General features: G+C 35.6%; 1 protein-coding gene across 2 annotated transcripts in view; it reads left to right on the top strand.

Annotated features, from left to right (window-relative positions):
* Window positions 1–27522, top strand: part of RST1 (ARM repeat superfamily protein) — a 334110-nt gene that overhangs the window by 150978 nt on the left and 155610 nt on the right. For both annotated transcript variants that reach the window (XM_089823823.1, XM_089823825.1), the window contains exons 14-15: window positions 13965–14095; window positions 14204–14295. In XM_089823823.1, the coding sequence (XP_089679949.1) occupies window positions 13965–14095; window positions 14204–14295 (223 nt within the window). The remainder of the gene's footprint in view (window positions 1–13964; window positions 14096–14203; window positions 14296–27522) is intronic.

The following is a 27522-nucleotide window of genomic DNA, read 5'->3' as shown; positions in this document are numbered from 1 at the left end:
TCTCAACCCTCTCGTTGCAATCAAGTTTCATATTTGACAAGAGATTGCAATAAGTACCAGGGGCAAGAAGTAGTGACCGCAATGGGGTTGAGGGTAATGCATTCCATTCAAGTGACATTAAACACATTTTGGTTTATATAACACTTTTAAGTAATGATTTTTTTCTTTTTTGGTTTGGGGTGTATTGGGGTCACCTAGGATTCGCCCATGGTCCTTCTTAGGCACCCTAGGTACACTATAGGTCTTGCAAGGTATGATGAATGTTATGTCTCCTTCTCGGACTTGGTCAATTGTTATGATCATTAGCTTATTCCTTGGTTCATGTAGGCTAATTGCTAGGGATTAGAGACTTCGACATTATGGGAGAACCTAATATTAGTTTCTGTTGGCTTTTGAAAGAAGTGTAGAGATTAGTTGATGTTCTAGTTTTTTGTGGCACTCTTTATAGCATTGTTGGAGCTTTTTGGTTCTTTGCCAATCTTGGAGGATATATGCAACAACTTGTAATTTAAGTTATCGCATATGTGCACAAAACAACAATGCCAACTTTCACATGCTAAAGTGAACTTAACTAATTATTAATTAAAAAAAATAATGAATAGATACATTAGTTAGTGAATGTGTAGATTATGAAAAGCATTATGACTACCTAATTATCTTATAACCAATCAAACCTCAATTCAATAGGAAACTCAAAAGGGTATTAATAAATTGCTCAACACAGCTAAGCCTGAAAGTGTGTGATCATCTAATCATGGAAACTTGCTTCTTATCTCACATGCGATAGAAATGTCCAACTATGACTAGTTCCATTCCTTGGGATAATCTACTTGCTTCTTAGTCCACAAGGGATAGATTCGTCTGACTATGAATAATTCCATTCCTTGGGGTGGTCTATATAGTTCAAGGGAGTTAGTGAAGTAGATCTCCCTAACTTATTTCCAAACTTGCTTTGATCAATTTTTGTTATTTGGTAATCCATATTATTAATTATGTCCATTATATATGTGTTACATGCCAACTATATATCATACTATATTAACATGTAAAGATAATATTATTGCATATATATTACATATACACATTAAACATAAATATATCTATGCAATAATCTATATTGTATATGATAATTATAATTCTTGAAATGGAGAGGTAGGAGTCCGCAACTTGTATGTGTGTCAGGCACCTCATCTGCCTCGGGCCTCTTGCATGCATTGCTGGCCTTCTTTGTAGGCCTTGAGTGCTTGGTGTCTTTTTGATGATTTATTGTTTTCATGTTTTTTTGCACTCATTAGTTTTTGTGGGTTATTCTTGTGGTTAAATCTTTGTGTTTTTCGTACCCTATTGTGCTTTGTTTTATGACAGCCTTGCCTAATTCACCCGTTTGCAAGTTTCTAGATGGATGGCGTTGGTATTTTTTACATTCCAATTTTTGACCTAATTTGAAATATAGCCGTTGAGGTTCGCACGAAGTCAGTTGGCAGTTTAATTTGTTATAATCTGGCGAAATGGTAATATAGTCAGTTGATATGATTTCAAGTGAAGATAACATGTTAGTTGATTGTTAATCATGAATTCATGGAATTAAGAAGATGGTTAATTGTTGTGATTATTTAAATAATTTATTATGATTATATAATTTAACAGTGGAGAGTTTCTTTGTAGGGAGCATGTTAGTGGGGTGGAAGCATTGTCAGAAAAGAATTAGGCAGGAGCATCACCATCATTGAGTAAATGGATTGAGAACCTAGCGACTTGGAACAGGATACATCTGTGGGACCCACATGAGCTATTTAAATAAATAAATTGAGAAAATAATTGGGTTAAAAATATAAAATGTATCTTAAGAATTTTATTTATCTTTCATCATATTATTATAGAAAATATTTAAATACATGCATTTAAATATAAAAATGATTTGGCATCATTATAATTTAATAATTTAATAAAGTGATGTTTACATATATGTATAAACATAAGATTATAATAATGTTCGGAGCATAATAACATTTGAATTATTATAATTTTCGAATTATAATCTTCCAACTCTCTTTCCATGCTTTTTATTTTAATATTCTTACTTTTTAACTTTTGGCTTGTTAAATTGAAATTAATGATTGGAATTCGAATTTATGAAGGAATTGAAAAGCCTTCTTGATAACTGAAGGTAGCCGAAGAGCCAAGCCAACCATTTAATAGAGTCTCTTTGATCGATTTGTAATAACTCTTTCCTCTCTGCATTTCCGTGACCCATTCTATTCATCTGATATTGCATTTAAGCAAAGTTAGGAGTTTCTGAGACTAATAACGACCTCATAAGCTTGCCCTTCCGTTTCTCCTCACCTTAATGTCATTATCCATCCGACAACAAGTACTGAGTAAAGGAAATCGAGGAAGTTCATCATTTCCGGCTGCAGGAGGAAGAAAGATCTTGAGTCGGGTCACGTGAGTTATGCTAAGTCCATAACATAGATTGTTTACTCTGTCTTCCTTTCTATCCGCATTGTTACATCAAGATTGTGATAAGTTTTTGTGCCTCTTCCATATTGATGATATTACTGCAGTCGGAATTGAATAGGGGTTTGAATACAATATGTTAAACATAGTTTCTTTAGACGAAACCATCATAAGGAATTGATATCATGTCTCCTGATTTACTACCAAATAACCATGAGATTATCTCAGATATGGATGTGTAAGTTGGAAAAACAATAATGAAATCCAGGAGTCTATAACCTTGTCTGTATTATCATTGTTTCTTTTACACAATTTGCAGAGATGTAAACAATGTCATGTTGCTCAAACACCGATGAATTCACCGGCAAAGAAGCCTTGAAAGGTGAAGAGGTGTAAAATAAAAAGAATGATCGTAATCTTTATGGCCACAGTTGTGATAAGCATCCCAATCAACGAACTCTATGCATAGAGTAGTTTGCAGCAAGTTTAGCATTTAATATAATGATATCTAGTTTGATATCTTGTTGAATTTACAAATTAAATTTCTTTAATTCAGCCTTGTGCATGGCAAGAGAAGCCAAGAAAAACATAGTAGGGATTCATAATCATTATGCTAAAGGATATTAGAATTAAACAATCAATTTTGGAATCTTTAAAAAACATAATCTTGTAATCATAGATTGTGAAATACCGGATGCATGTAATCCTCTTGTATAATTAACATAATCAGTTGTTTTGAGGATTCTGAACACCTGAGACTCATTCGATTGTGTAACCGAGGAAATGGGTGATGAGGTGAGAGAGAGGAATCTGCAATAACATGAAGCAGTAGTTAGTTGTGACATATCAATGTCTATCATTTTAATATGAATTATTTAATAGCTCATGCATGATTCCGTTCAATGTAGTCTCCTGCTGCCAAGTCGTATGGTGTGTTACATACTAGGATGCCTAGTGGATGGCAAGATGATCCTTGCCAATTCCGGGTAGGGGTGGCCTTTCTCGTTAGAGATCATGTGGGGATAAAGTTGTGGTCTGAGGTTGGGTGGTTAAGCCCTTGACAATGTTTCACCTCTCCATAAGTTGTCAGACGTGCGTCGAACAAAGATAATCTATGCATCCAATTGTTTATATCGGAACATGTAACTTGTATGATTAATATGCAAGAAGGTAAGAATAATAGAGTTATATCATCGTTACACCTAGATGCAAGAGATAGATTTATGGATTGTTTTCATTTATATGAATATCGAATATAAGTATATTTTCTAATCTTGAATTACTGTCACAGTTAAGTAATTGGAAGGAAAGGAATCTAAAACCCTAATTGATTGAGTGATGAATGGAACCCTAAATCTTACAGTCGTATTGGGAGCCCTAATTGAATCCGTGGTATTAAAAGCCCTAATTAAATTTGTGGTATCGAAAGCCCTATTTGAATCAATGTTATTGGAAGCCCTAAAAGATTTCAATGGTAATCGATGCCCTAATGATTACAGTGGTAAGTGATGCCCTAATTTTTTATAGTGGTATTTAATGATAATCGTCATTTGATTTTGATTTAACAATATTGGATAGAAGTCGTTTCGTGATATTGTTATAGAGGTATTTGTGGACTAACCCGGGTGGTTGCAGAAGCACCCCTAGTTTTGATTTCGACCTTAGTTTCCATGGTATGCGGATTTCAATTTCTGTAGTAATTTCATTTGATGGTATTTAACCGTCTTCCTATGAAAATGAAATTATAATTGTATGTTAGTTGATAATTAAGACCCAGGAAAATGGGATGTTACAATATTATTAAGGGGAAGGATGATGGAGAGATTATTGCAGAAAAGAGATGTTCTGGGATCTATAAAGGGTGAGACCCTTTGACTTGCGCTCATCTCAAACCCTCGTGCAAATCTGTTGTTGTAGATAATTTAGTTAGTGTTCCCTGCCTCAACCTGTTCTAATGGCGAGTTTTGCTCAAGGCATAGAGTGGGGACATAAGGTGAATTTGGAAGATCTGTTGTTGATAGAGATGGACCTAGTAATAGAGGCCTTACCAAATATGACAACCTCAAATGAGGATTTGTAGGTAAGTCGTTTCCCCATGATTTGAAGACCCTTTCCGTTCCACCCAATGAAGCTATGGTTAATAAAGCAATTTGGTCTAAACTATCTCGACTTAGAAACATCGCTATGTTCTTTGTGTGAATTGACCAAGATGCTTTGCTCGCTTGAATTGTTTTTGATGAGTGGGTTAATGTTTGGGATAAAAAGCTGGGTATCCATGTGAATTTTTGCAGATAATAAATATTTTCTTGAAATCACATAATATGTAGGAAATCATATTGAGGAAAAGATTTTAGAATGTGGGTAAGTCTTTGTTTAGGGCTTTCGTATGGTCACCTAAAGGAAATTTTGGAGAAGTCTTAGTGAAAGCCTCCCTTAAGAATTTGCATCTTGAATTTTGGTCTTTTTTGCACCAAATTCTTTAGTTGTTTTGTTTTGTTCTAAAAGTGTAAGAGTCTAAGGTCACCCTTCCACAACTTAATGCAAGAATTCTTATTGCTCTTAACTCTAATGTAATTTTCCTGGAGGTTATTTCTCTCAATTTGGAAAATGAGTCTTTTTCATGGGAAATTGGACTGTTGGGCAATCTTGGGGCCTATTTTCATTGTCAATTCAATGGGCATTCTAGGAGGGAATGTGCTTTGAAGAGCTCTTAGAATGCTAATTTTGTTGTTTCTTCGAACAAAAACTTAAAAGTTAACCCGAAATAAGTTTCCCCTCCTATACAGGGTCTAGAGGAGATTATGGTGGTAACTGCTAATGGACTTGGTTTAGGTCTTATTGGTCAATTGGAAGAGAATGTTTCTCCTTCCCGTGCTTTTGAATTTGTTACCGTAGCTAGTCCCCTCTTTGGAGAGGATTTTGATGTTATTCCTGCAAATAATGGTATTCCCACTTTCAGTAGTGCTCCTCCCTCTTCCCTTATTGGGGTCGAGTTAGTTGTGCATAGCATTGCCAATAATGCTCAACAACTTGCTCTTTCTACCATTGCTGAAAGGGTCAAGTATATTAAGAATCCTAAGCAACCTTTGGGTGAGAAGAAGTGCACCTTAGATGGGAGTATGTCTTCGATGATGGAAATTTCCTCGAACAAGTCTGGGTAGTTATTAGAAGTTGTAAACAAGCATGCTAAAAAGAAAAGGGAAGCTTTAGATAGACACTTATTATCTAACAGTAGTGGTAGCAAGCAAAAAAAATGGTGATATTCCTAATTGTTTTAATAGATTGTATAATAGTGGTAACCCCACCCCCCGTCCCTTGTCCAAATAATCCTAATGATAAACATCCATAGTTGGAATGTGAGTAGATTGGAAATGCCTGAAAGTAAATATGTTGTTAGGAGATGGTGTAATAGCTTAAAGCACATAGATTTGATGTTTGTAAGAAATTAAAGTGGTGTGATTGTTGATGAAATAGCATCAGTCAGAGTATATCTGATTTGATGGATATATGTTGATATCCTTAAATATGTCATTCCAAGAATATCATATTGAGATGATATTTCTCAATATGCTTGAGAGCATAATGTGTTCTATAACAATCCTCCCTAGTTAAAAGGGAGTGTTAATGTTGTAGCTTTAGTCGGACTGAATTGATCTAGAGTTAACCCCCCTATGGTTATTGTTTAAACCATAGTTGGTATAATCGACAATTTTCAACTAATCGTCGAGCTTTTGTAGGTGGTGAGTTTTTGCTAGAGAAAATCGCGACTTGGCTCTAGGAAAAATCGTTGAGTTTTTGGTGATTACTGGCAATTTAATCACTATGATTTTTTTAGCCCGACTCGGTTGCATGAACATGGACTTCACAATCACACCCACACCGAGTGCAGGGCTCCTCTTCGAGACCTAGACACCCTATCTTTTCTGCTAGAAGTACTGGGAAGAGGAATATGTGATTGTATTGATCATTGATGTATTTACTATTTAGTATTTACTTCTAGTTTTATAGAAACTATTTACTATTTTGCTTCCCACCATCAACATTCCACATGAGAATGCCACTTTGTACCCACTATGCATTTATATATCTCTAAACTCTGCCTGTTTCTTTTGTGTTCTCTTTAATTAACTCATTACACACATCTTCTCATTGAATTTTGCAAAAAGAACGCATTTTTAACTAAAGTTAAGCAGTTTTTAAGGTTACTGATTTTTTTTGAAAAACTGGACGATTTTTTCCCAAATTTAGACATATATATATATATGTTGTTAATAATGTCTAATGGAAATTAACTTACCATAACCAATATTGGTTAACATAGAGACATGTCTCTTCTACTCCTATATATACGTATTCAGATCTGCAGTTGGAAAACATATACCAAAAATATTAGGCAGTGCCTTTACAGAAAGGGAATAGGCAATTAAGGGATCAATTAGCATTATGGGAATATATACTATATACAAAAACTAACTCAGCAGGATGAGACAATTACAAGATATCTGGAAGACAGATGTAGAATCCACTTCAATAAAATGGCAAATTCGATATAGAAGTGGGTGATTGAATAGAAGGAGATTCAACATAGAGAGACATTCATTGCATATTTTCCAAATATGATAACACTAAGAACCAGTACTTAGGAATTAGAACAAAATCACTAATTGAAATATAGCAGCCACCGTTCTGAGCATTATTGGAATCTCAAGGAAATTAGACCTTGGGCATGTAGAATGCCCAACTCTAACGACATGCTAATATATAATATTAGGAGTATGCAATGGTGGCACTTATGAGACAATCAAGGACATAGAGACTCACAAAGTACAACAAGAAGGACTCCATCGATGGACAGTGTCAAATTGTGATTTGTACCTTCCAATGTTACTTGTAAGTATATAGGTTCAGTAGAGATCATTACTGGAGAAAAGCCAATAACTTTCACGAGAGATTAAAACAGGGACATAGCATTCACAATAACCTAAATAAATAGCGATAGCAATATGTGAATCCCATATAGTCAGCGGAGGAATTATTGTTGAAGGCTAAGTTTAATTGAATCACAGTTAATAGTTCTCATCCGAAAGCTTCTTGAATACCACTGCCACTCATGTACATATCAGAGGTTGTTGGGAGTGATCAATGAGTCAATACCTATTATTACAACATTTAAATTTGAATGTCCATGATTGGACTTTAGCAAAACAATTAAGTGACAAATTATGTGATTCCAAATCTCAGACGAACAACAAAACCCCATTAACAATCATCAACAGAAGAATTGGAGTAGTTTCCACTATATTTGTTCCATATGGGTATGTTGTTTATTCAACATTGCATGCTTCAGGCTTATTTTCTGAGTCAATAAGAGAAGGTATTCTTTGAAGGGTACTGGTTTGTGAGCATGGTTAATAACAAAACATTTCCAGACCCGTCTAAGTCTTCATTACCCAATATTCATTCCGATAGAAAATATATTCAAGGGTTTTTTCCATTATTAATGTATATCCTTTGAGTGGCTCATTCCTCACACATTATATGCTGGACAGACAAACTGATTCTACACAGGAAGTCTTCAAACCATTTGAAACAAATCCTTACAAGAAGTTTTATTATTACGAACAATAGACATTATAGTTTCATGAACACACTCAGTCATACATACAGAAGCATTAGTGATAATTTATATCAGAATACAAGATTCATGAAATTGGCTCTTTGCTTTCTTAAGCCACCAGGTGTCGACAACTGTATGATCACTGCTATTTACAACAATGACCGCTAATGAATATGAAAATAGTCTTCAAGAAAACCAAAGATCTTCAGTTATATCTTCGTGCTCGATAACACAGATGTATATATATCTGAAAACACTATGTGATGGATATAATGGAGTCATTCCAGTTCTCCTTCAACAACAATGAATTCATTAAACCACCATACACATGAAACTAGAACTTCAGATGTTATATCTATGAGTATTACAGAGGTTTTGTTACAATCTTTCACTACCCAGATTATCTTCTAACCTGTATATCATATTATAGGCAAGCCAATATTCTCTGCCATGTGGTTGATCGCTGGCAGTTTTCGGGATTGATTTCTAGTAAAGAATATATTGAACAGGTGGACAAAACAAATAAGTAAGATCCTTACCAGTGATGAGATTGTTTTTCTGGGACATGCACGCATTAGGCCAATTTGGTAAATAATTATTGGGTTTGAGGAGAAGATACTCAAAGAAAGGATATTAATGTTTTCAATCTGTGTGGATTCTTTTATCTTCCTTTCATATGGAGAACAAGTCTACAGACTGCTGACAAATTGTCTGAAAAATGGAAGACTCTAAGTTATTCCAATGTCGGGTCACTGAAATGGTGGCGCGGTTTTCACCTGTACAAACGATAAAGGATAATGATAGTAAATTGGATGGACTATTGCATTGGTCCATTAAAATATTTTCAATTGATAGAGATAAATATTAAACTAATGATGAAATAGGTGGCTTCAAATAACTTGTGGTCTCTAGTTGATAGCTATTTTGGAATGCAAGAAAATATTTGTAAATAGTCATCATAAAACACGTTATGAAGAGCACACATATAAACTGATGGGGGAGTGGGGGTGAATCGGTGTATTAATAATTTTGTCATTTAAAAACTTTTATCCAAATAATTAACTTCAAATGTCGAAATGAATAATTATGCAGATGAACACAATAACACACAATTTACGTGGAAACCCAATGTGGGAAAAAACCATGACAAATAAATGCTGTTATATAAACTTTGTTCTTTTCCAATGTATTGTAGGCTTCAACCTACTAGAGGCTGCAAAGTCTATGTTTATGAGCACTGACTCACTAGAAGCTCCAACTCCCACACTTTGCAGTCTCCGACCTATAGGAAACTCCAACTCCCTCTGCTTGTCTTTGTGAGCACCGACCCACTACACACAAACTTCTCTTCCACCTTGATAATGTTGCTCTTACAATTGATGATGGATGCTTCTATTTCACAAATTCTTCATTATATGAATATATGCATTCTTCTCCTTTGACGTCAGTTATAAATAAGTTATATATATAACTTTTTATTCTTCTTATAGTTTCTAATGCACTCTATGATATATATATATATATATATAAAAAAAAAATTAGAGGAAAATCTAATTAAATATATATTTTATTTTATTCCAATTCCACTTCATTTGCTCTTACTTCACTTATATATATATATATAAAAGTTAGATTAAAAATCTAATTATATATTTTCTTTGTTTTCAACTTCACTTCTTTTATTTCACCATTGACTTCTCCCCTTTTTATTATACTTTATTTTTAATCTGCTCACTTCTGGTTCTCTGACATCTTCTTATCTACTTCTCACATTTCTCACAACTTCTAGTCTTTATTTTTATCTTATACTCACCTCTTACTCACATTTACAAATGAATCAAGTCATACTTATATCTTGTATATCATAAGGTGTGACTTTTCAATGAATAGGTATAACACTTCCTTTATATCCCATGGCTCTTCATAAATAACTTTAGGAATAATAATAACAATGAACCCTTTTGTTTTGTTTTTACTTTAACAAGACATTTTAATTTGCCAATTAATATCTTATCACTGCCTGTAGTTGCACATCCGCCCAGCCTGATTATCAGGCTTCAAATTAATCCACCGCAAGCTTTACATAGCCGAATTTATTTTCCCTCTGAATGTGATCGCTCATCCTTCATAATAAATACTTTATATTAATTGCCTTTGTCTGATGGTTATTGTTATTTCATAACCTTGGTTGTATTAACATGTGGTTGAATATCAATGGCTTCTCTGTGTTCAGAATATGCATTTGATAACTTGGGCACATTAACATCGATGGCTTCCCTGTATTTAGCATATTTACTGACTACCTCTGTTTGTAGCTGCTTATTTTTCTTGAGAATCGATTATGCTATAATCACTATATGTTAGCTGTTCAATCTTTACGCTTGTTGCAGTTTATATTCTTATATATTTTTGCTATTATAATACCTGAAAAGTTCGATGGGCATTTATATGATTACTTCTTATGCCAAGCTGTAATAACCCCAGCTGGTTATAACTTGCACAATCAGCAAATTTCTTTTGCAACTCCATAATTTGGCATTTAATCAGACAGTTGGCAATCATCCTCCAATAGTTCAAGATTAATTAAGTAATTAATACTGAAATTAATAGGGCATTGACATATTGACCTTCCAATTATCATTTAGAAATCAGCAATGAATTCTATACAAAATAAATTTAGTTTTTCATACACCACTGCTGCAAAAATATTGAAGCAATTACAAATTAATAAACCTGTTAGCTTCCAGCATTTGGTCTAATTGCAGTAGTCCCACAGTCCTTGCTTTGCATGCCAAACCATCAATCCTTATACAGTCAGAATGCAGGGAGTAGTCTCACATACAAACTCACTGTCAACAGAGGCATGAATACCTGTTATGGCTGAACACTAAGAGCAGCATTATACCACCAAAAATCAGAGTTGCGTTTGCAGTAAATAGACACCAGTCTTCCACCTATATCCCGTGCCTCAGCAATGGAAATGGAGTGATCACAACCTTTAGCAATAGACTTCTCCTTAGCCACAAGAAAATACAGTAGGAGAGATGGCCAATTGTATACCTCAGCACAATTGCCAATGCAACTCGGAATAAAATCTTAGATTTGAATCTACAATACTTCAGCTGTAGATCCAATGGAAGAACTCAAAATTCAGACCCTTATACTTCAGCAAGGGCACAAAAATCAGACCTGAGAAAAAGCCACAAAGGCAACAAAAACAAATAAATATTCAAGCATGCTTTTATCAACAAATGGGCTTGTATTTATAAACCCCAGATGCTTTTTTTGTTGCCAATATGTAACTTCACTTAAGAAGCTTCACCACACAACATTAATTAGAAGTTTTCATAAGATTCTTTCACTTGACTTAACTAATTAATAAATGGCTCTTTCCAATGATAACTCAACCTTAACTTAAATAAAATTATAACATTATAATAAGCCATTTAATAATTTAATAATAATTTGGCCACTAAAAAATAATGACTCCCAAAATACTTATCATTTAAATATGCCGTTTGAAATAGGAGTTGTACTTATTATTTCTCCATGTGACCAAATGCACTTTCCAAAAATAGAAAGAGTCCATCTCAATCAACACCCCACTTATCACAAATAGTAAGTACACAAAACTAAGCCCAATTGAAGTCCAATCTGAGCTAAACGAAGACCAACCTATAGCTTACTGAATTGTGGACAAGACAAGACCGTCCCAAGTCAAGGAACTTCCTTAGAAGACCCTCTATCCACAATAATTAGCCTACGAGGATCACAATAATAGGCTAATCCCTGAAACTCCAATGCTTGCTCATCAAATCACTCGTTTTGGGCTTTGGGTAGAGTGATTCCACTTAGGAATCACCTTGGTTTCATGGAATTTGGATTTCAAGGTTTCGAATAAAAATGAAAATATTTGAAGTCTTTTGATGGAAAGTGTTTCGAAATTGTGTTGCTGATTGTATGCAGAGATTTAAGGGTATTTTGTGGAGTGTTTATTTCATAATTCTTTTCTGGCTACACCCCTCCAGAAAGAGGCGGTACCACTGAGTTTGATTGAGAGCTTTCAGACAAAGGGGTAAATTTAACAAGGGCCTTTTGCCTTATTTGTGTCCTTTCTGGGCAATCTTTTGGGCATTAAATATTCAGCTTTTTTCGCTGGCATTAATTTTTGATGGATCCGAAATTCTTGATGGAGGCTGTATAAAGGAGTGAAACATCGCATCAGGCTAAATGGAGCGTATCACTGGGTTTCTTTCTAGGTTCTCCCTCTCTAATGTTGGCATAAAATCAGGAGAGGCACTTGCAGTTGTTTACTATAGTGAGTCAAGGCTTAAATTGATTGTTTGGGAATTCAAAAGGCTGCTGCTCCTGTTCTTCCAGTGTTACACATCATAGGTTTATGAATTTCTATTAGCCTCTTAGCTCAGCATTTTTTCTGGTTGGTGATTGTTTTGGGAGCAGCTGAGCAAGTTTGAATGGATTATTGATGTTTATTATGAGCAGACCCTGCGGGTTGAGAAGAGTTAAACAGCCCTCCATGACTGAGTTCCAGTCATATCAGATTTATGTGTCATCTGATTAGTTCTTTTTTAATGAACGTGTTATGATTTTGATGTTTAACACGTGTGTTGAGCATCAATCTTGTATTGCAAATTTCCAAATTTCGTGGACAACAGTTGAACCAAACATTGCGAAAATAACAGAAATTTATCCAGAGAAGAAAGCTTTGCATGTTCATCACTATATTCTTATTGCAGTTTCATGAGAAAGTTTCTGATGTTAAAACTCATGCAAGTAAGGACTGCCTTCAAATTTGAATATTAAGTTGATGCGATATGCAACAAGTGGTCAAATTTGAAAGTTATTGAGTTTTAGATGTCAGGGGACAATGTTTTCCATATGTGGAGATCAGAAAGGAAGAACTAGCATCCAGTGCTGATTGTGGAATTAGTGGCATTTTGTTATTTGCTAAGGAATCAATATCTAACAAAAATGTACTGCCAAAACTCTGAAAACATTTGGACAAAGATATTAAAAGTGATGAATATAGTTCTAAAATTCAATTCAGCGAGTATGTGTAATGTTAACCAGTTAACCAGCCACAAGTACATAGTGGTTCTCATCTCTTTAGCAGGAAGATGAATATAGACATTTTTTTGTTTCAAAAAAATGAAAGTTTTGTACCGATTGTTAATTTTATTGATCAAGGATCACAGGATATTGTCTTGTGATTGTAGGTATGCTATCACCTCGCTTACATATGTTTCAACCATCATTGTGGGAACCGGAAATAATGAAGGTGAATAAAATGACAAACAAAGTTACTCATTTTGAAAAACTTGTCTCTATCTCAATGATACTACCATATCAGTTCTAGTGAAATTAAGTCTTTTTGAAAAACTTGTTGGTCATGTCAATGGTACTACCATCTCAGTCCTCGGAAAGTACTTATGCACAGCAGACCTTGAACAAATCAGAGAAAAACAACAAAACAAACTGCATAAATCAAAGGAGGAATGTGTTTGTTTGACATTACTGAAAATAGCGATTCTCAGATTAAAATAGGAATTTTATAACATACACTAAGTGATACTTGTTTGGATATGGTCCTGTATGGAAGACATTGGGAAAATCTATATCAGTACCAAGTCCTTTTAGATTGAGGCAGGCATGAGATCAGAATTCAAAACTATAGATATGAAACCTGAGGTATTGATTTTCAAACTAGGGAGAGAACTGATAGATTTGATTTCCAGTTTTTATTATTTTCTTATTGCTGTGTTCTGTTGAGGAATTTTGTAAACTAATGTTAGCTAAACCCAGATGTGGTTTCACTTTTTTAATCCAAGCAAGGAGTGCATCTTACTAATTGTATGCCAGCTGTTCTCAGGTTGAATATTTTCAGCCAAAAATGTCTGAATTTCCTGGGAAGCATGTAGATTTGCTTATTTCTGAGCATTCTTCAAAAGTGCAAAATGCTACAGAGGGACTGGTGATCAAATTCTTAATGCATGAGTATAGGTTAGTACTTTGTTTAGTTAGACTAGTTTCTATACACCAAATCTACCTGATTATTGTTTGAGTATATTGGACAAAAATGAGTATGGAATCTGATTGGGTGAAATTCAGCACTCGGCGTAAAGTATTGAGACAGGAGAGAGTTGGGATGAATAAGGTTGAGAAGTTGTTGCATGCTCTTCCCAATGTTACATTTTCTCCAGGTAGCTAAAACTGCTCCTTGAGTATATTCTTTTTGATCATTTAGAGAATATGCCTGACTGATATTTTTGGTTTGAAGTATTGATTAGTAATATCTCATTTGAAAGGCGTTGGGCTTATTGTCTTTCTTTTGAGGAAGTACTTCAAATTTTTAAGTGCTAAAATTGAATATAATGCATTGCTTTCTGTTGATAAAGTACTTGATTTTCATTTTACGGTTTATTTTCTTAATAACCATTTCCAGCTAAGTTTGATTAAATTTGAATCAAGTCCAGAAATATTTCGAAAATTGCACATAGCTTATCTGACCTTATAAAAATGCCATTTGTTTTGGCCTTTAGATGTGTGTTCGGTTGATGTATATACTTCCTTTTTTAATAAAATAAGATTCAGTTGCAATTAATAAATTTTTGTAGCCAAAGCTTATCAGATATCTACACGTCCATCACATTAGGTTCCTACCTGCATGGTGTATTGGAATGTGTCTTTTGTAATTGAGCAGATGGGATTGGATGGTTTTAGGAAACTGTTAAAACATATTTTGATATTTTGATATTAAAATTGATAATAAAAAACATTTTTAATGTGAGTGAATGGAATTTTTACTTGTATACTGAGGATGACATGGTTTAAAGGTTGAAATGAGAAAGACATTTGGTGGAGAAGAAAATAATGTATGGCAGCTCCTTATATACCACAATGAAACTCAGTATTCATTCTATCTTTACCTGGTTTATCATCATAATCTATTGTCAAAATATGTTGATCCTATGTAATTTTTGTACTTTAGTCCCTTTCCTTCTTCCACAGAATTAAGCCATTTTACATCTTTCTTCTTGTCTTTTGGCTTTATATCTACATTGAGTTCAATGTCCATTTCTTGGCTTACTGTAATGTCCCCCACTTAGCTAGTTTGGAGGTATGTTGTCATTAGCCCATTCTTGTATGGTCCCGAGGGCTAACCAGGACTTCAAAAGGGATCCTGAGGTTATTTGGCCTAGTGAAATTTAATTACAAGCCAAACGGAGTTCGTTTGTTGGGTTGTCAGGAAGACTTACTATTTTTAGTAAGCCAATAGGGGGATGCAGTGCCTTCAATTTTCAGTGACAGGATGAGATGCGTTTTGTTGGGCTCTTTCTAATGAGCTATTATATGTGAGATTTCGAGTTTATTTGGTATATTATTTTAATGTTTGAAGTTACAACGGTAAAGTGACTTTGAATTAAATATTATAATGTTTCATAAAGTCACTTTATAAAAATCAAGAGTCCCCCTTTTGAGTACATACATGGACTTTGTAAAAAGAAGAAAAGAAGTAATATTAAAAGTCATGTATTATCCCACATTGGCAAGATGGAAGCGTGGAGCAAGTGAGGAAGGGATTAAAAGAAAGAGGATAGCTCTCATTTATTCATGCTTGGAAATATCAAAGAAATTGGAGAATTTTCTGGAGATTATATCTCAATAGTTTGAAGAAAGAAATCCCTTCAAGCTGGAAATCTTGACGCCATTGAAAGATATGGTCTTGAGATTCAACATAGTAGCAATCCGAAAAAGCAAATACGAAAAAGCAGTTCGAAAAAGCGGAACCGAAAAAGCAGACTGAAAAAGCGGGCATGAAAAAGCAACCCGAAAAAGTAGAGCCGAAAAAGCAGGCCGAAAAAGCAGTTCGAAAAAAGCAAAGCAGAAGGGGCAGCATTGAAGGAAATTATTACAGCAATTTACAACCAGGTTCTTTTGTTCGTATTGCTTTTTAGGGTGTTATAAGCTTTCAGCTGTAAGTGTGCATTATACCAGCGTTATCATTTTGTAATCCATGTAAATGCCAAAGTCTTGGCCATATTTCATGCGCATTGTAATTTTCATTGCAATTAAAAAGATAATAGTTGCTGGTGTCATTTAAGCAATTTAATATCATTATTTATCAGCTAGTTAGTTTGCATACCAACTGTTTGTAAAAATGCCAGTTGGCTGTAGCTGTTCATTTCTCATGCTTAGATCATATATATGCACTGAATATTGTCAAAATTAGTAGCACATTCATGTTAGGCCATTGTGTAGTCCATTTGGAGTCTTCTAGCACAAGATTCTCATTGATGCAAATTGGAAAGGAGTCATTTAAAGCCAGCTGAAATACTATATCAGTCATACGTCCCTTGCATGTGAATTGTTTGATGAAATTCCTTGAGCTTTCATCAGCATTTTTTGAGAGCAGACTTGAGGAGGGCCATTACAGTGGTATTAGAGGTATAAGTCCTGCCATCCTGTGGAGGTCTTACAGGGAATTTGGAACAGCCAGATAGAGGGGAAAGTGTTTGACGAAATGTCAAAACGCTAAAATCAGAGCATTTATGTTTGAGCATGCGATAGGGGCCTTATAATTTCCGCAATACTAGAGCAAGACAAAATAGGATTTCAGACCTGCAGAGCAAATAGTCTAGTTCATCCGTGCAGGTGGACATAGAATCCAGTCATACAGACACAGAGGAGATATTCTTTGATCAAGGCAGCAATATGAGAGACAGGAATGTTTGGGATCCTGGAGAGGAAAGATTCTTACAGTTATTAGAGACCTTGGCATAGGGACAGCGATTAGCAGAACAAAGGGCACAGGAACAAAATGAGAGAATGGAGCTTATGATGCAGATGATGGCTCGTCAAATGGGGTTGAATGCTAACATGGGTGGAGGAAATAACCAGAATGGTAATAATCAAAATGGTAACAATCAGAATGGGAACAATCAGGATGGGACACATAATGGAGGTGAACAAGTTGGGAACAATTTCAGTCATGCACCCCAGCAAGCTAGGACAGTGAGTTCAAGGCCCATGATTCCCACATTTCCTCCTAGAGCCCCAGAGTAGCCCGTACCAGAGCCCCAGATCATTGATATACAGGGCTAGTTGAGAAGAGATTGGGAAGCCGGAGGTCCAGATTTTACTGCTGCAATTACCTTTAGGGAGTATATGGATGTGCGGATGAAACATATGCCATGTGGACATGATAGGAACCAGAGCTATGAGCTACGGAAGAAAGTAGGGAAACTTCAGTTACCATATTATGATGGCTCGGGGAAGTCTACAGCAAGAGCTTGATACATACTTTCAATTGAACCCTATGCCTGAGGAAGAAGCTATTAAGTATGCAACAATTCATCGGGATGGGTTAGCTGATCCGTTGAGAGGGTGGATTAAAGTTCTCAACCCTCCCACTTTCTAGGAAGCCATTAAGAAAGCTCGTGACATGGATTCCTCTTCAGCTTCTAAAAATAAATTCTAGGCAAAGAGTTTCCCTTCGAGGAAAGATAAGGACAGTAAACCTTTTCGTAGAGAGGGTCAGCCACCTAAGGAGAAAAGTAAGAGGTTGGACAATGAGACACTTAATGATCTCAGGAAGAAGAAGCTTTGTTTTCATTGCAGGGAGCCTTGGGATTTGTCACATAAGTGTCCATTGAAAGCAAAAGCCAAGCAGATGGAGTACTTTTCAGCCGAAGAGTTAGTGGATGGAGATCCAGAGCAGTCATCAGAATCAGATGGAGATGATAATTCTTCACGAGGAAGCACACAATGGTAGCACGATAGCTCAGTTGTCTAGTATACAGGAGGCCGTCACTTTTAGAGTTAAGGGAACTTTGGATGGACAAAGATTTGTGGCACTCATTGATACAGGGGCAACACATAACTTCATTGATGAAAAGTTTGTGACACGTAGAGGGCTACATACAGAAGAGCATAGGGGATTTAAGGTGATGGTTGCCGACGGCTTCAAAATCGACTGTACGAAGAAAATCTCCAACTTGCAGCTTCGTTTGGGAGATTATGACATGGTGGGAGATTTCTTTGTTGTCAACATTGGTGATCAGGATATGGTGCTTGGGATGAATTGGATGAAATCTCTGGAAGTGTTTACATTTAACCTCCAGAAAATGGAAATGAGGTTTGAGGCAAATGGTAAGAAGATAGTACTCAGAGGTTTGTCAGATGGGAGACTACGAGTGGTGTCACTCAAGCGGATGCAGAGTTTCTTCAGACACGACCAGGTGCAGTGGACAACAGAGTTCAGAGGAATGCCTGAGGTGACAGAGCAACATAAACAGGAGTATCCCCCTGATGTACAAAAAATAATAACCAAACATACTAAGGTGTTTGGTGAGATACCTCCAGGGAGACCCCCGGATAGGGGAATTGAGCATATTATTGAGTTAGAGGAAGGGGCTAAGCCAGTCATCATCACACCCTACCGCCATCCAAAGAGATATAAAGATGAAATAGAAAAGGCAATCAAGGATTGATTGACATGGGGCACTTACGACCAAGCAAGAGTCCTTTTGCTTCTTCAATAGTATTGGTGAAGAAGAAGGATGGTACAATGAGGATGTGCATTGATTATAGGGAACTAAACAAGAAGACAATCAAGAACCGATACCCTATTCCGCACATTTATGAGCTTATTGATGAATTGCACGGTGCCTGCTACTTCTCTAAGATTGATTTGAGATCCGGCTACCACCAAATACGGGTTAGAGAGGTGGATGTGGAGAAGACAGCTTTTAGATGCCACTATGGACATTTTGAGTTCTTAGTCATGCCCTTTGGGTTGACTAATGCCCTCGCCACTTTCTAGTCCTTTATGAATAGAGTATTCAAAGATCAGTTGAGGAAGTGTGTGTTGATTTTTTTTGATGATATACTGATATACAGCCGTACTTGGGAGGAACATTTGAAGCATATTGATGCAGTGCTCAGCATTTTAGAGAGGGAGTCATTATATGCCAAGATGGGTAAATGCGAGTTCGGGATGACAGAGTTGCTCTATCTAGGGCATATTGTTAGTGCAGGAAGTGTTCGGGTTGACCCAAACAAGATCAGGGCCATTCTGGATTGGCCACCGCCGAGGAACACTTCGCAACTCAAGGGATTTCTTGGGCTTTGCGGGTTCTACCGCAGATTTGTGAAGGGATTTTCACAGATAGCAGCACCACTTACAGATTTGACACGGAGAGACAGTTTCAAGTGGTTAGAGAAGGCTCAGGATTGTTTTGATAGGTTCAAGGAGCTGATGAGTACATGCCCTACTCTCTGTGTGGATTATTTTTTCTTGGATCTGGGAAGTTCAAGTGTAAATTTGAATGATCGTTTATTGGTTGAGACTAACTAAACTATAATTTTATTTATGTAAATATCTTGAGCAATCTTCAATTCAGTTCTGAATTCTTATAGATACATAAATAAGACTTGGACTGAAAATAATGATTTTAACTTGATAAGAGCAAATCTTCCTTTTGATGTCTTTGTACTGATTTGATTCAATTCTGTATAGATTATGCAGATTTGAGTTTAGACTGAGACTATATTGCCTTTGTTATTGATATCTCTCAGTATTCACAAATGCATATTATATATATATATATATATATATAGAGAGAGAGAGAGAGAGAGAGAGAGAGAGAGAGAGAGAGAGAGATGGATGTTTATGTAGAGGTATGAACCTACACAACCATACCTCAATACATAATGATATATCCTTAAGAAGCACTGATTCAAGTGCTATTGGTTCACTTTAATAATATAAGCATCAACCTTAACTAAGATTGACATCCAATCATGGTATCGGGATATATTAAGAGCCCAATACTATGTAAACATATCAGATTCAATCCTTAAGTGAAAAATATAATTGTTCTAAGTTTATGATGATATGACTATATATGTGTGTGTGTGTGTGTAAATATATGTTTGTATATGAATGTATAAGTAAGAGATGCACACACACACACACACACACACACACATGGATAATCAGACTTTAATATACTGATTCATCATCAGACATATAAATCACATATATTATTTTTGCTTCAATTTCCATGAAGTTAATATTCTTAACACTCCCTCTTTAGGAAGGAGGGAATTGAAGAAAATATAAGACAAGATTATACACCACTTAAAATGTGGTCAATCAAATTATGGTGTCTGGCAAAATCCGGCCCAAAGAACCATAACAATAGATTTTCATGGTGTCGGGCAAAATCCGGTGTGAAGAACCATGATGGTTATCACTGTGTCTCGTAAAATCCAGCCTAAAGAACAATGATAACACACTAACACTTTTGGTGTTAGAAGATAGATCAACTATAAATAAGGTTGTCTCCTTACAATAGTGACCTTATACATAAGAAAGGTCATCTCCTTTCATAACACAAGTTTGCAAACATCTAATTTTATTCATGAATATATACAACTTACACATGTATTTACAAATTTATCATACCATATTTATCTCTGAAGTAGTCTATTTTCAACCATGCAAGAGGCTTAGTGAAAATGTCAACATTTTGCTCATTGGTGCTGATATAAATCCGCTTGATAACATTTATGTCGACCATGTCTCGAATTTAGTGATAAGGTGTCTCAATGTGCCTTTGTCGATTGTGGAAAATTGGATTACCAAAAAGTTTGATGCAACTTTGGTTATCACAATGAATCACTATGAGATCTAGTTGTTTTCTAAAAAGTCCAAAGAATAGCTTTCTCATCCATATTGCTTCGTGAGCTCCAATGGAGGCTGCCATATATTCAGCTTTGGTAACTCAAGGCCACTGTAGGTTGTTTTCTATTGAGCCATGATCTCATTGCTGACCCAAGACGGAAACAACATTCTGTAGTACTTGTTGGTAATCAAAATCACTGGTTAGAAACCTAGGAGCCTTGCCTGCTTGATGCTGGGTATCTAATTGATTTTGGCCAACTTGACAGGATTGATTTAATCCTCTGCGCTTTTGGTTCCGTTGGACCAAGGCCTGTTTACCTAAATCTTGGATGGCAAAACTCAATTCCAAGATGATTTATAGTAGATTACAACAATCAAATAAACTCCTCAATTGGCAAGCATCAAGGAAACGTTCTGGATTATTTATCTTCAAACTTCAATTACTTTATTTAAGATGTTATATGTTGCTGAAACAAAAATGGACAAATTACTAAATGAAATCAGATTGCCAAAGGAAAAGAATAGAGAAATGCCAGCATTGGGTTCAAAATTTATGAGCAATTTTATGATCAATGCTGAATTCTAATTGGGCGATAGAGTCAATCATACATTTCTTACATACAACCTTACAGTATTGTTAGCATGATAGTTATTAATAACTTAGTTAATTTGATGCCACAAATTGTCACAACTTAATGTATTCAGATCAGTCTATTATGATTTAACCATCACACGGGCATAATAGATACAAATAATAAGAACAAGATGATATCCTACACTATTTGTATTGATCAAATCTGAATAGCAGCGAACAATTTAATGTACTTATCAAATTAATAAATTAAAAATAAATAAACAACTCAACTATAAAGGACGAGTTATGTATGATTCAACTCTAAGACAAATAATTTTTTTTATTGATTTATTGCTGGACAAATCGTGATGAAGACATTCAAAATCTTGATGCTCAATCCAACACAACTGAATCCATACAATTTCTAGGAACAATATTCAAAAAATTGAACTCCCCTTTGCTTTGTTGAAATCTCCAACCTCTCTCTCAGACAGAAAGATTCCAACAATACTAATAGAAAGTTTATAGATTTCAAAAGAAGCAGTTTCAATGTGTTTGTTTGAACTTTACATCTCATACATATAGATAACCAAGAGGTGTAAGTTAATTTTCCAATCATCACAGCTCTTGGTAACTTATAACCACTGCCAATTAATATAAGATTTAAATTAATATGATAGCATTTAATTGCTATATATCAAATAAAACAAATGCAGTATTAGTTGTGATCCCTGCCGAATATCATAAGGCAATGTATGACTATTGTTGAGTCTGCCCAGGCGTATGTTGTCCCCTCCATTGTCTGCGTGTAACACTTTGCAAAGTCCCTTCTCTGTAATAGTGAAACATCCCTCCTCTATACGCCAGTCAAGATCCTTCCATTGAACATTGATCCGTGAGCCATAGAGATTGACTTCCAGCACCCGAACGCATACCAGTAGGCCCATGAAATCCGTTGATGCTAATAGCACAGGCTTGATGCAAAAGCCCGTTAATATTGTGAGGTCTTTTGTTCTCCATGCTAAGACCCATCACCCGCCCTCGACTCATGACACGCAAACCTACAAACAAAAAGGAAAGACCAATGAGTCGTGTGAAATATTTACTAAACCTCTCAATATTCGATGGGGCTTCCCTGCCCATGGTTTCTCCTGCAATGATTTCATCGTTGTTGTGTATTTCGAACAGGGTTTCCTATTACCGCCTTCGCTGGGAAATAACACTGACTCCTTGATATATGCACTGGAACTTTGTTGCAGCTTGATTCAGTTGTTGTCTAGTAGTCACGCTGACACCATCTGGGCTACACATCCGACTTGCAACTGCTGGTAGATTTTAATTGCAACCGACCTATCTTCATTACGGAGGATAAATCTTCCAAGATTGGAGACACTAATTGAAACATTGACCTCCACCATGAAGTGCAAATGCAATGCAACTTTATAGCCGGCAATGAGTGTCGTCTTATGTTCCAACGTGATCCTTCACAAACCATGGATACCCGCCATTTGCAAGAACATCTCGTGCAGTCTATATCCATGAATCTCGATCGTGCATTTGTTGATAATATTTAATCTCCCAATCGTAGATCACAGGAACTTCGCTCCACTTATCCTCATGTAGAGATTAATGTTTTTGCAGATGGCAGTTCTGAGACTACGTTGCACACCATTCTGAGCAAATATGAATCATATGTCTCCGCAAGAAAGGCCATTTCTGACTTCAAAAATTCACAATGGAGAATGCAATATTCTGTAACGAATTTCCTTCACACAGGTCGTATCCTTCATCACATAGGTTTGAACCCGTAGGTTACTCCAAAAGCCTCAAGTTTGTTGCAAAGGATGTTAGCAATCTTTCTCGCGCATAAAAGGCATGGTTATTGGTTGTATGTATAGTGATTCAGTCAAATAGATTCTTATATAAACAAATGCACTATGCAATGAACTTTACATCATTTTCTGCATGTTGTCATCTAACTCTTTATCTGAGTCATCAATATCTAGTTTGAAAGAATTTGCCAGGTCCATAAGATCTTTTCTCTGTTTCCCACAATGCACATGGTAATTGAGATCGGTAGCAGAAGTAAGCATTCTTCCACAATGACTATTATTTTTCAATGGTTCAACCAAACCAGTTAAGCTTTTACAGTCTCTCAAAAGAAGCATTGCATCCTCCTTGCCCTTCTAACAAATAATAGACTTTGGAGGAGAACCCATTTGTTTCATGTCTTCCTCCACACTTGATGAATCAAATTTGCACAATACATGACTGTTATACGCTGATATCAAACATTCTGTTTTGTGAGATGAACCATAGTTTGAATCATAATTAACTTGGATATCAACATTTGATAAAGCTGCATCAGCATTAACCTTAACACAACATAGAGGTGGTAGATTCCAGAGAGGCAGAGGTAGATCTTATGGAGAAAGTGGTAGATTTGACAGTTCTATGTAGGATAAAGGCAAATCTGAATGGAAGAATGATGACAAAGGGCAAGACCGAATTGAAAAGTGGTAATTCTTATCGAGGAGGCAATAATTCTTACCGAGGGAGAGGTAATTTCTATTCTAGAGGTGGATTTCATGGTAATTGTTTTAGATGTGGTAAAGAGGGACATAGATCTTTTGAATGTAGATCCTCTGAAACTAGGCAAGGTAACAAAAATGCTGTGATTCAAGAAGATGATGAGGGTTCACCAAGTGGACTTGAGGTTGGAGAAAACCTGATGGTGAGAAGAACCTTATGTATTAAGGGAAGTGATGAAGAACCTGTTTTAAGGAGAAGTCTTTTCAAGACCAGATGTAAGATGGTTGGAAAATGCTGCAAGGTGATTATTGACAGTGGAAGTTCTACAAATTTGGCATCAGAAGAGCTGGTTACCAAGTTGTAGTTGCAGAGGTTGAAACATCACAAACCTTATCATGTTTCATGGATCAAAGATGAGCATAAGATATTGGTAAGTGAGCAATGCCTTGTGAAGTTCAAAATTGGACATTACTTTGATGAAGTTTTGTGTGATATTATGTCCATGGATTGTTGTCATATTTTGTTGGGTAGACCTTGGCAATATGATAGATATGCTGTACATGATGGAAGATTGAATCAATATACTCTTTGGGTAAATGGGAAGAAACAAACATTGTTGCTTTTGATTAAAAGTCCAGATGAGGTTAATTGTACTGCTGTAAAAATTTGCATGGTTAATGGGAAACAATTTGAAAAAGAAATGAAAAAGAATCAAGTTTGTTTTGCCATAGTTCCTAGAGGACCGAGTGTTGGTAGTAATAACCGAGTAGCAGAAGTTATTAATGACCGAGTGACAGCAGATAGTAATAGTCGAGTGCTAGTAGAAATTACCGAATTGCTAAATGAGTATAAAGAAATTATTGCTGATGATATTCTTGATGGTTTACCTCGAGTAAGAAGTATAAGTCATTGTATGGATTTGATCCTTGGAGCTAGTTTGCCAAACAAAGCACCATATAGATTGACACCTGTAGAGAATGAAGAACTTAACAAACAAGTGCATGAGTTGTTGCAGAAAGGTTTGATTAGAGAAAGCTTGAGTCCATGTGCTGTACCTGCTGTATTAGCACCTAAAAAGAATGGAGAATGGAGAATGTGTATTGATTCCAGAGCTATTAACAAAATCACAGTGAAATATAGGCTTCCTATGCCAAGGATGGATGACATAATGGATTGTTTGAGTGGAGCAAAGTATTTTACCAAGATTGATTTGAAGAGTGGCTATCATCAGATCAGAATTAGAGAAGGTGATGAATGGAAGACTGCTTTCAAAACAAAAGATGGTTTGTATGAATGGTTAGTTATGCCTTTTGGTTTGACTAATGCACGTAGTACTTTCATGAGGTTGATGAATGAAGTTCTGAAAAGATGCTTGGGTAAGTTTGTGATTGTTTATTTGGATGATATTCTGATATTCAACAAGACTACGGAAGAACATCTTGAGCATATTAGACAAGTATTGCAGAGGTTGAAAGAGGAAAAGTTGTTGGTTAATTGAAAAAGTGTTCTTTTATGCAAGAGGAGATTGTGTATTTGAGTTTTGTGATTTCAGCTGATAGATTGAAGATGGATCCTGAGAACGTTAAAGCAATTTTGGAATGGCCTACACCTGAGAATGTGGGTGAGGTAAGATCATTTCGTGGTTTGGCTAGTTTTTACGGAAAGTTTATAAATAATTTCAGTGCTATTTGTAAGCTATGACTGAAACAATGAGGGGAGATAAAAAGGAATTCAAGTGGACACATGGAGCTAATAAGAGTTTTGAGACTTTGAAACAAAAGGTTGCTGAATTACCTGTATTGGCTTTGTTTGATTTCAACAAAGTATTTCAAGTTGAATGTGATGCAAGTGGTAATGCAATAGGAGTTGTATTAAGTCAAGAAGGTAAATCTGTTGCTTTCTTTAGTGAAAAGTTGAATGATGCTAAAAGGAAATATTCTGTGTATGATCAAGAGTTTTATGCTATTGTTCAAGCCTTGAAGAAGTGGAGACATTATTTGATTCCTAAAGAGTTTGTGTTGTATATTGATCATAAAGCTTTACAATACTTGGGAAGTCAACATAAATTGAATCGAAGACATATGAAGTCGGTTGAGTACTTGCAGAGTTTTACATTTGTGATCAAACATAAAAGTGGAGTTACTAATAGAGTTGCTGATGCATTCAGTAGAAGACGTTCTTTGTTGACTGAAATCAAGGTTAAAGCTCTTGGTTTTGATGGAATGAAAAAATTGTATGGTGCTGATACTGATTTTTTCTGAGGCATGGAGAGAGTGCAAAGCACCAAATTTGACAAACCACATAAGTAAGTATGATGAATATTTCATTCAAGAAGGTATTTTGTTCAAAGGTATTCAGTTGTGTTTTTCTAGAAGTCTTATGAGGTTGAATCTGATTAAGGAAAAGCATAGTGGTGGATTAGCTAGACATTTTGGAATTGATAAGACATTAAGCTTGCTGAAAGAGAAGTATTATTGGCCACAAATGTATAAGGATGCTTAGACATTTGTAAAGAGTTGTGGAGTTTGTCAAGTTGCAAAGGGAGTGAGTCAAAATACTGGTTTGTATACATCTATTACTGTTCTTGAGAAACCTTGGACTGACATCAGTATGGATTTTGTTCTTGGATTGCCTAAGATAGTGAAGGGGTATGATTTTATATTCGTTGTAGTGGACAGATTTTCTAAGATGACTCATTTCATACCATGTAAGAAGACATCAGATGCTAAGCATGTTGCTGAACTTTTCTTTAAAGAGATTGTGAGATTGCATGGATTATCAATAAGTATTATTTCAGACAGAGACAATAAGTTTGTTGGTTATTTTTAGAAGACTTTGTGCAAGAATATGGGTACTGAGCTAAAGTTTAGTTCTACATTCCATCCACAAACAGATGGATAGACAGAGGTTGTGAATAGAAGTTTGGGAAATTTGTTGAGATCTTTAGTTGGGAATAAGCCAAGTAATTGGGAGATGGTATTGGCATAAGTTGAATTTGCATATAATAATTCTGTGAATAGGAGTACAGGGAAGACACCTTTTGAGATTGTTACCAGAATGCATCCTAGAGGTATATTAGATTTGAGAGATGTTGTTGGTGAAGAAAAGAAAAGCACTGCAGGAGAAGAATTTGCTGATTTTATGGAGTCTTTGCATAAGGAAGTGAAGTTGAGGTTGGAACAAAGTAATCAGAAGTATAAGGAGAATGCTGATCAGTCTAGAAGATACCATGATTTTCAAGTTGGTGATGAGGTGATGGTTCATCTAAAGAAAGGAAGATTCCCAGTTGGAACATACAGTAAGCTGAAGATGAAGAAATTTGGACCTTGTAAGATCTTGAAGAAGTTTGACAGTGGTAATGCTTATGAAGTTGAGTTACTTGATGATATGGATATATCTTCTATATTCAATATTGCTGATTTGGTTAAGTATCACGAGTCAGATGATGAAGTTGTTGTATTAGAAGATTATCCTAAGAAGCAGATTGAAGAAGTTGAACAAATATTGGATCAAAGAGTTGGCAGGAGCACAAGAGGAAAAGATTACTATGAATATTTGGTAAAGTGGAAGAACAGGCCTATTAAAGACGCTTCATGGATTTCTCAATCTAAGTTGGATTCTGCTTAGATTGTG

The sequence above is a fragment of the Cupressus sempervirens genome, chromosome 1 (genome assembly GCF_028749045.1).
Source record: "Cupressus sempervirens isolate cs-2001-9-10 chromosome 1, ASM2874904v1, whole genome shotgun sequence".
Classification (NCBI taxonomy): domain Eukaryota; kingdom Viridiplantae; phylum Streptophyta; class Pinopsida; order Cupressales; family Cupressaceae; genus Cupressus; species Cupressus sempervirens.
The sequence above is the reverse complement of the archived record's forward strand: the minus strand, read 5'-3'. Positions and strand labels throughout refer to the sequence as shown.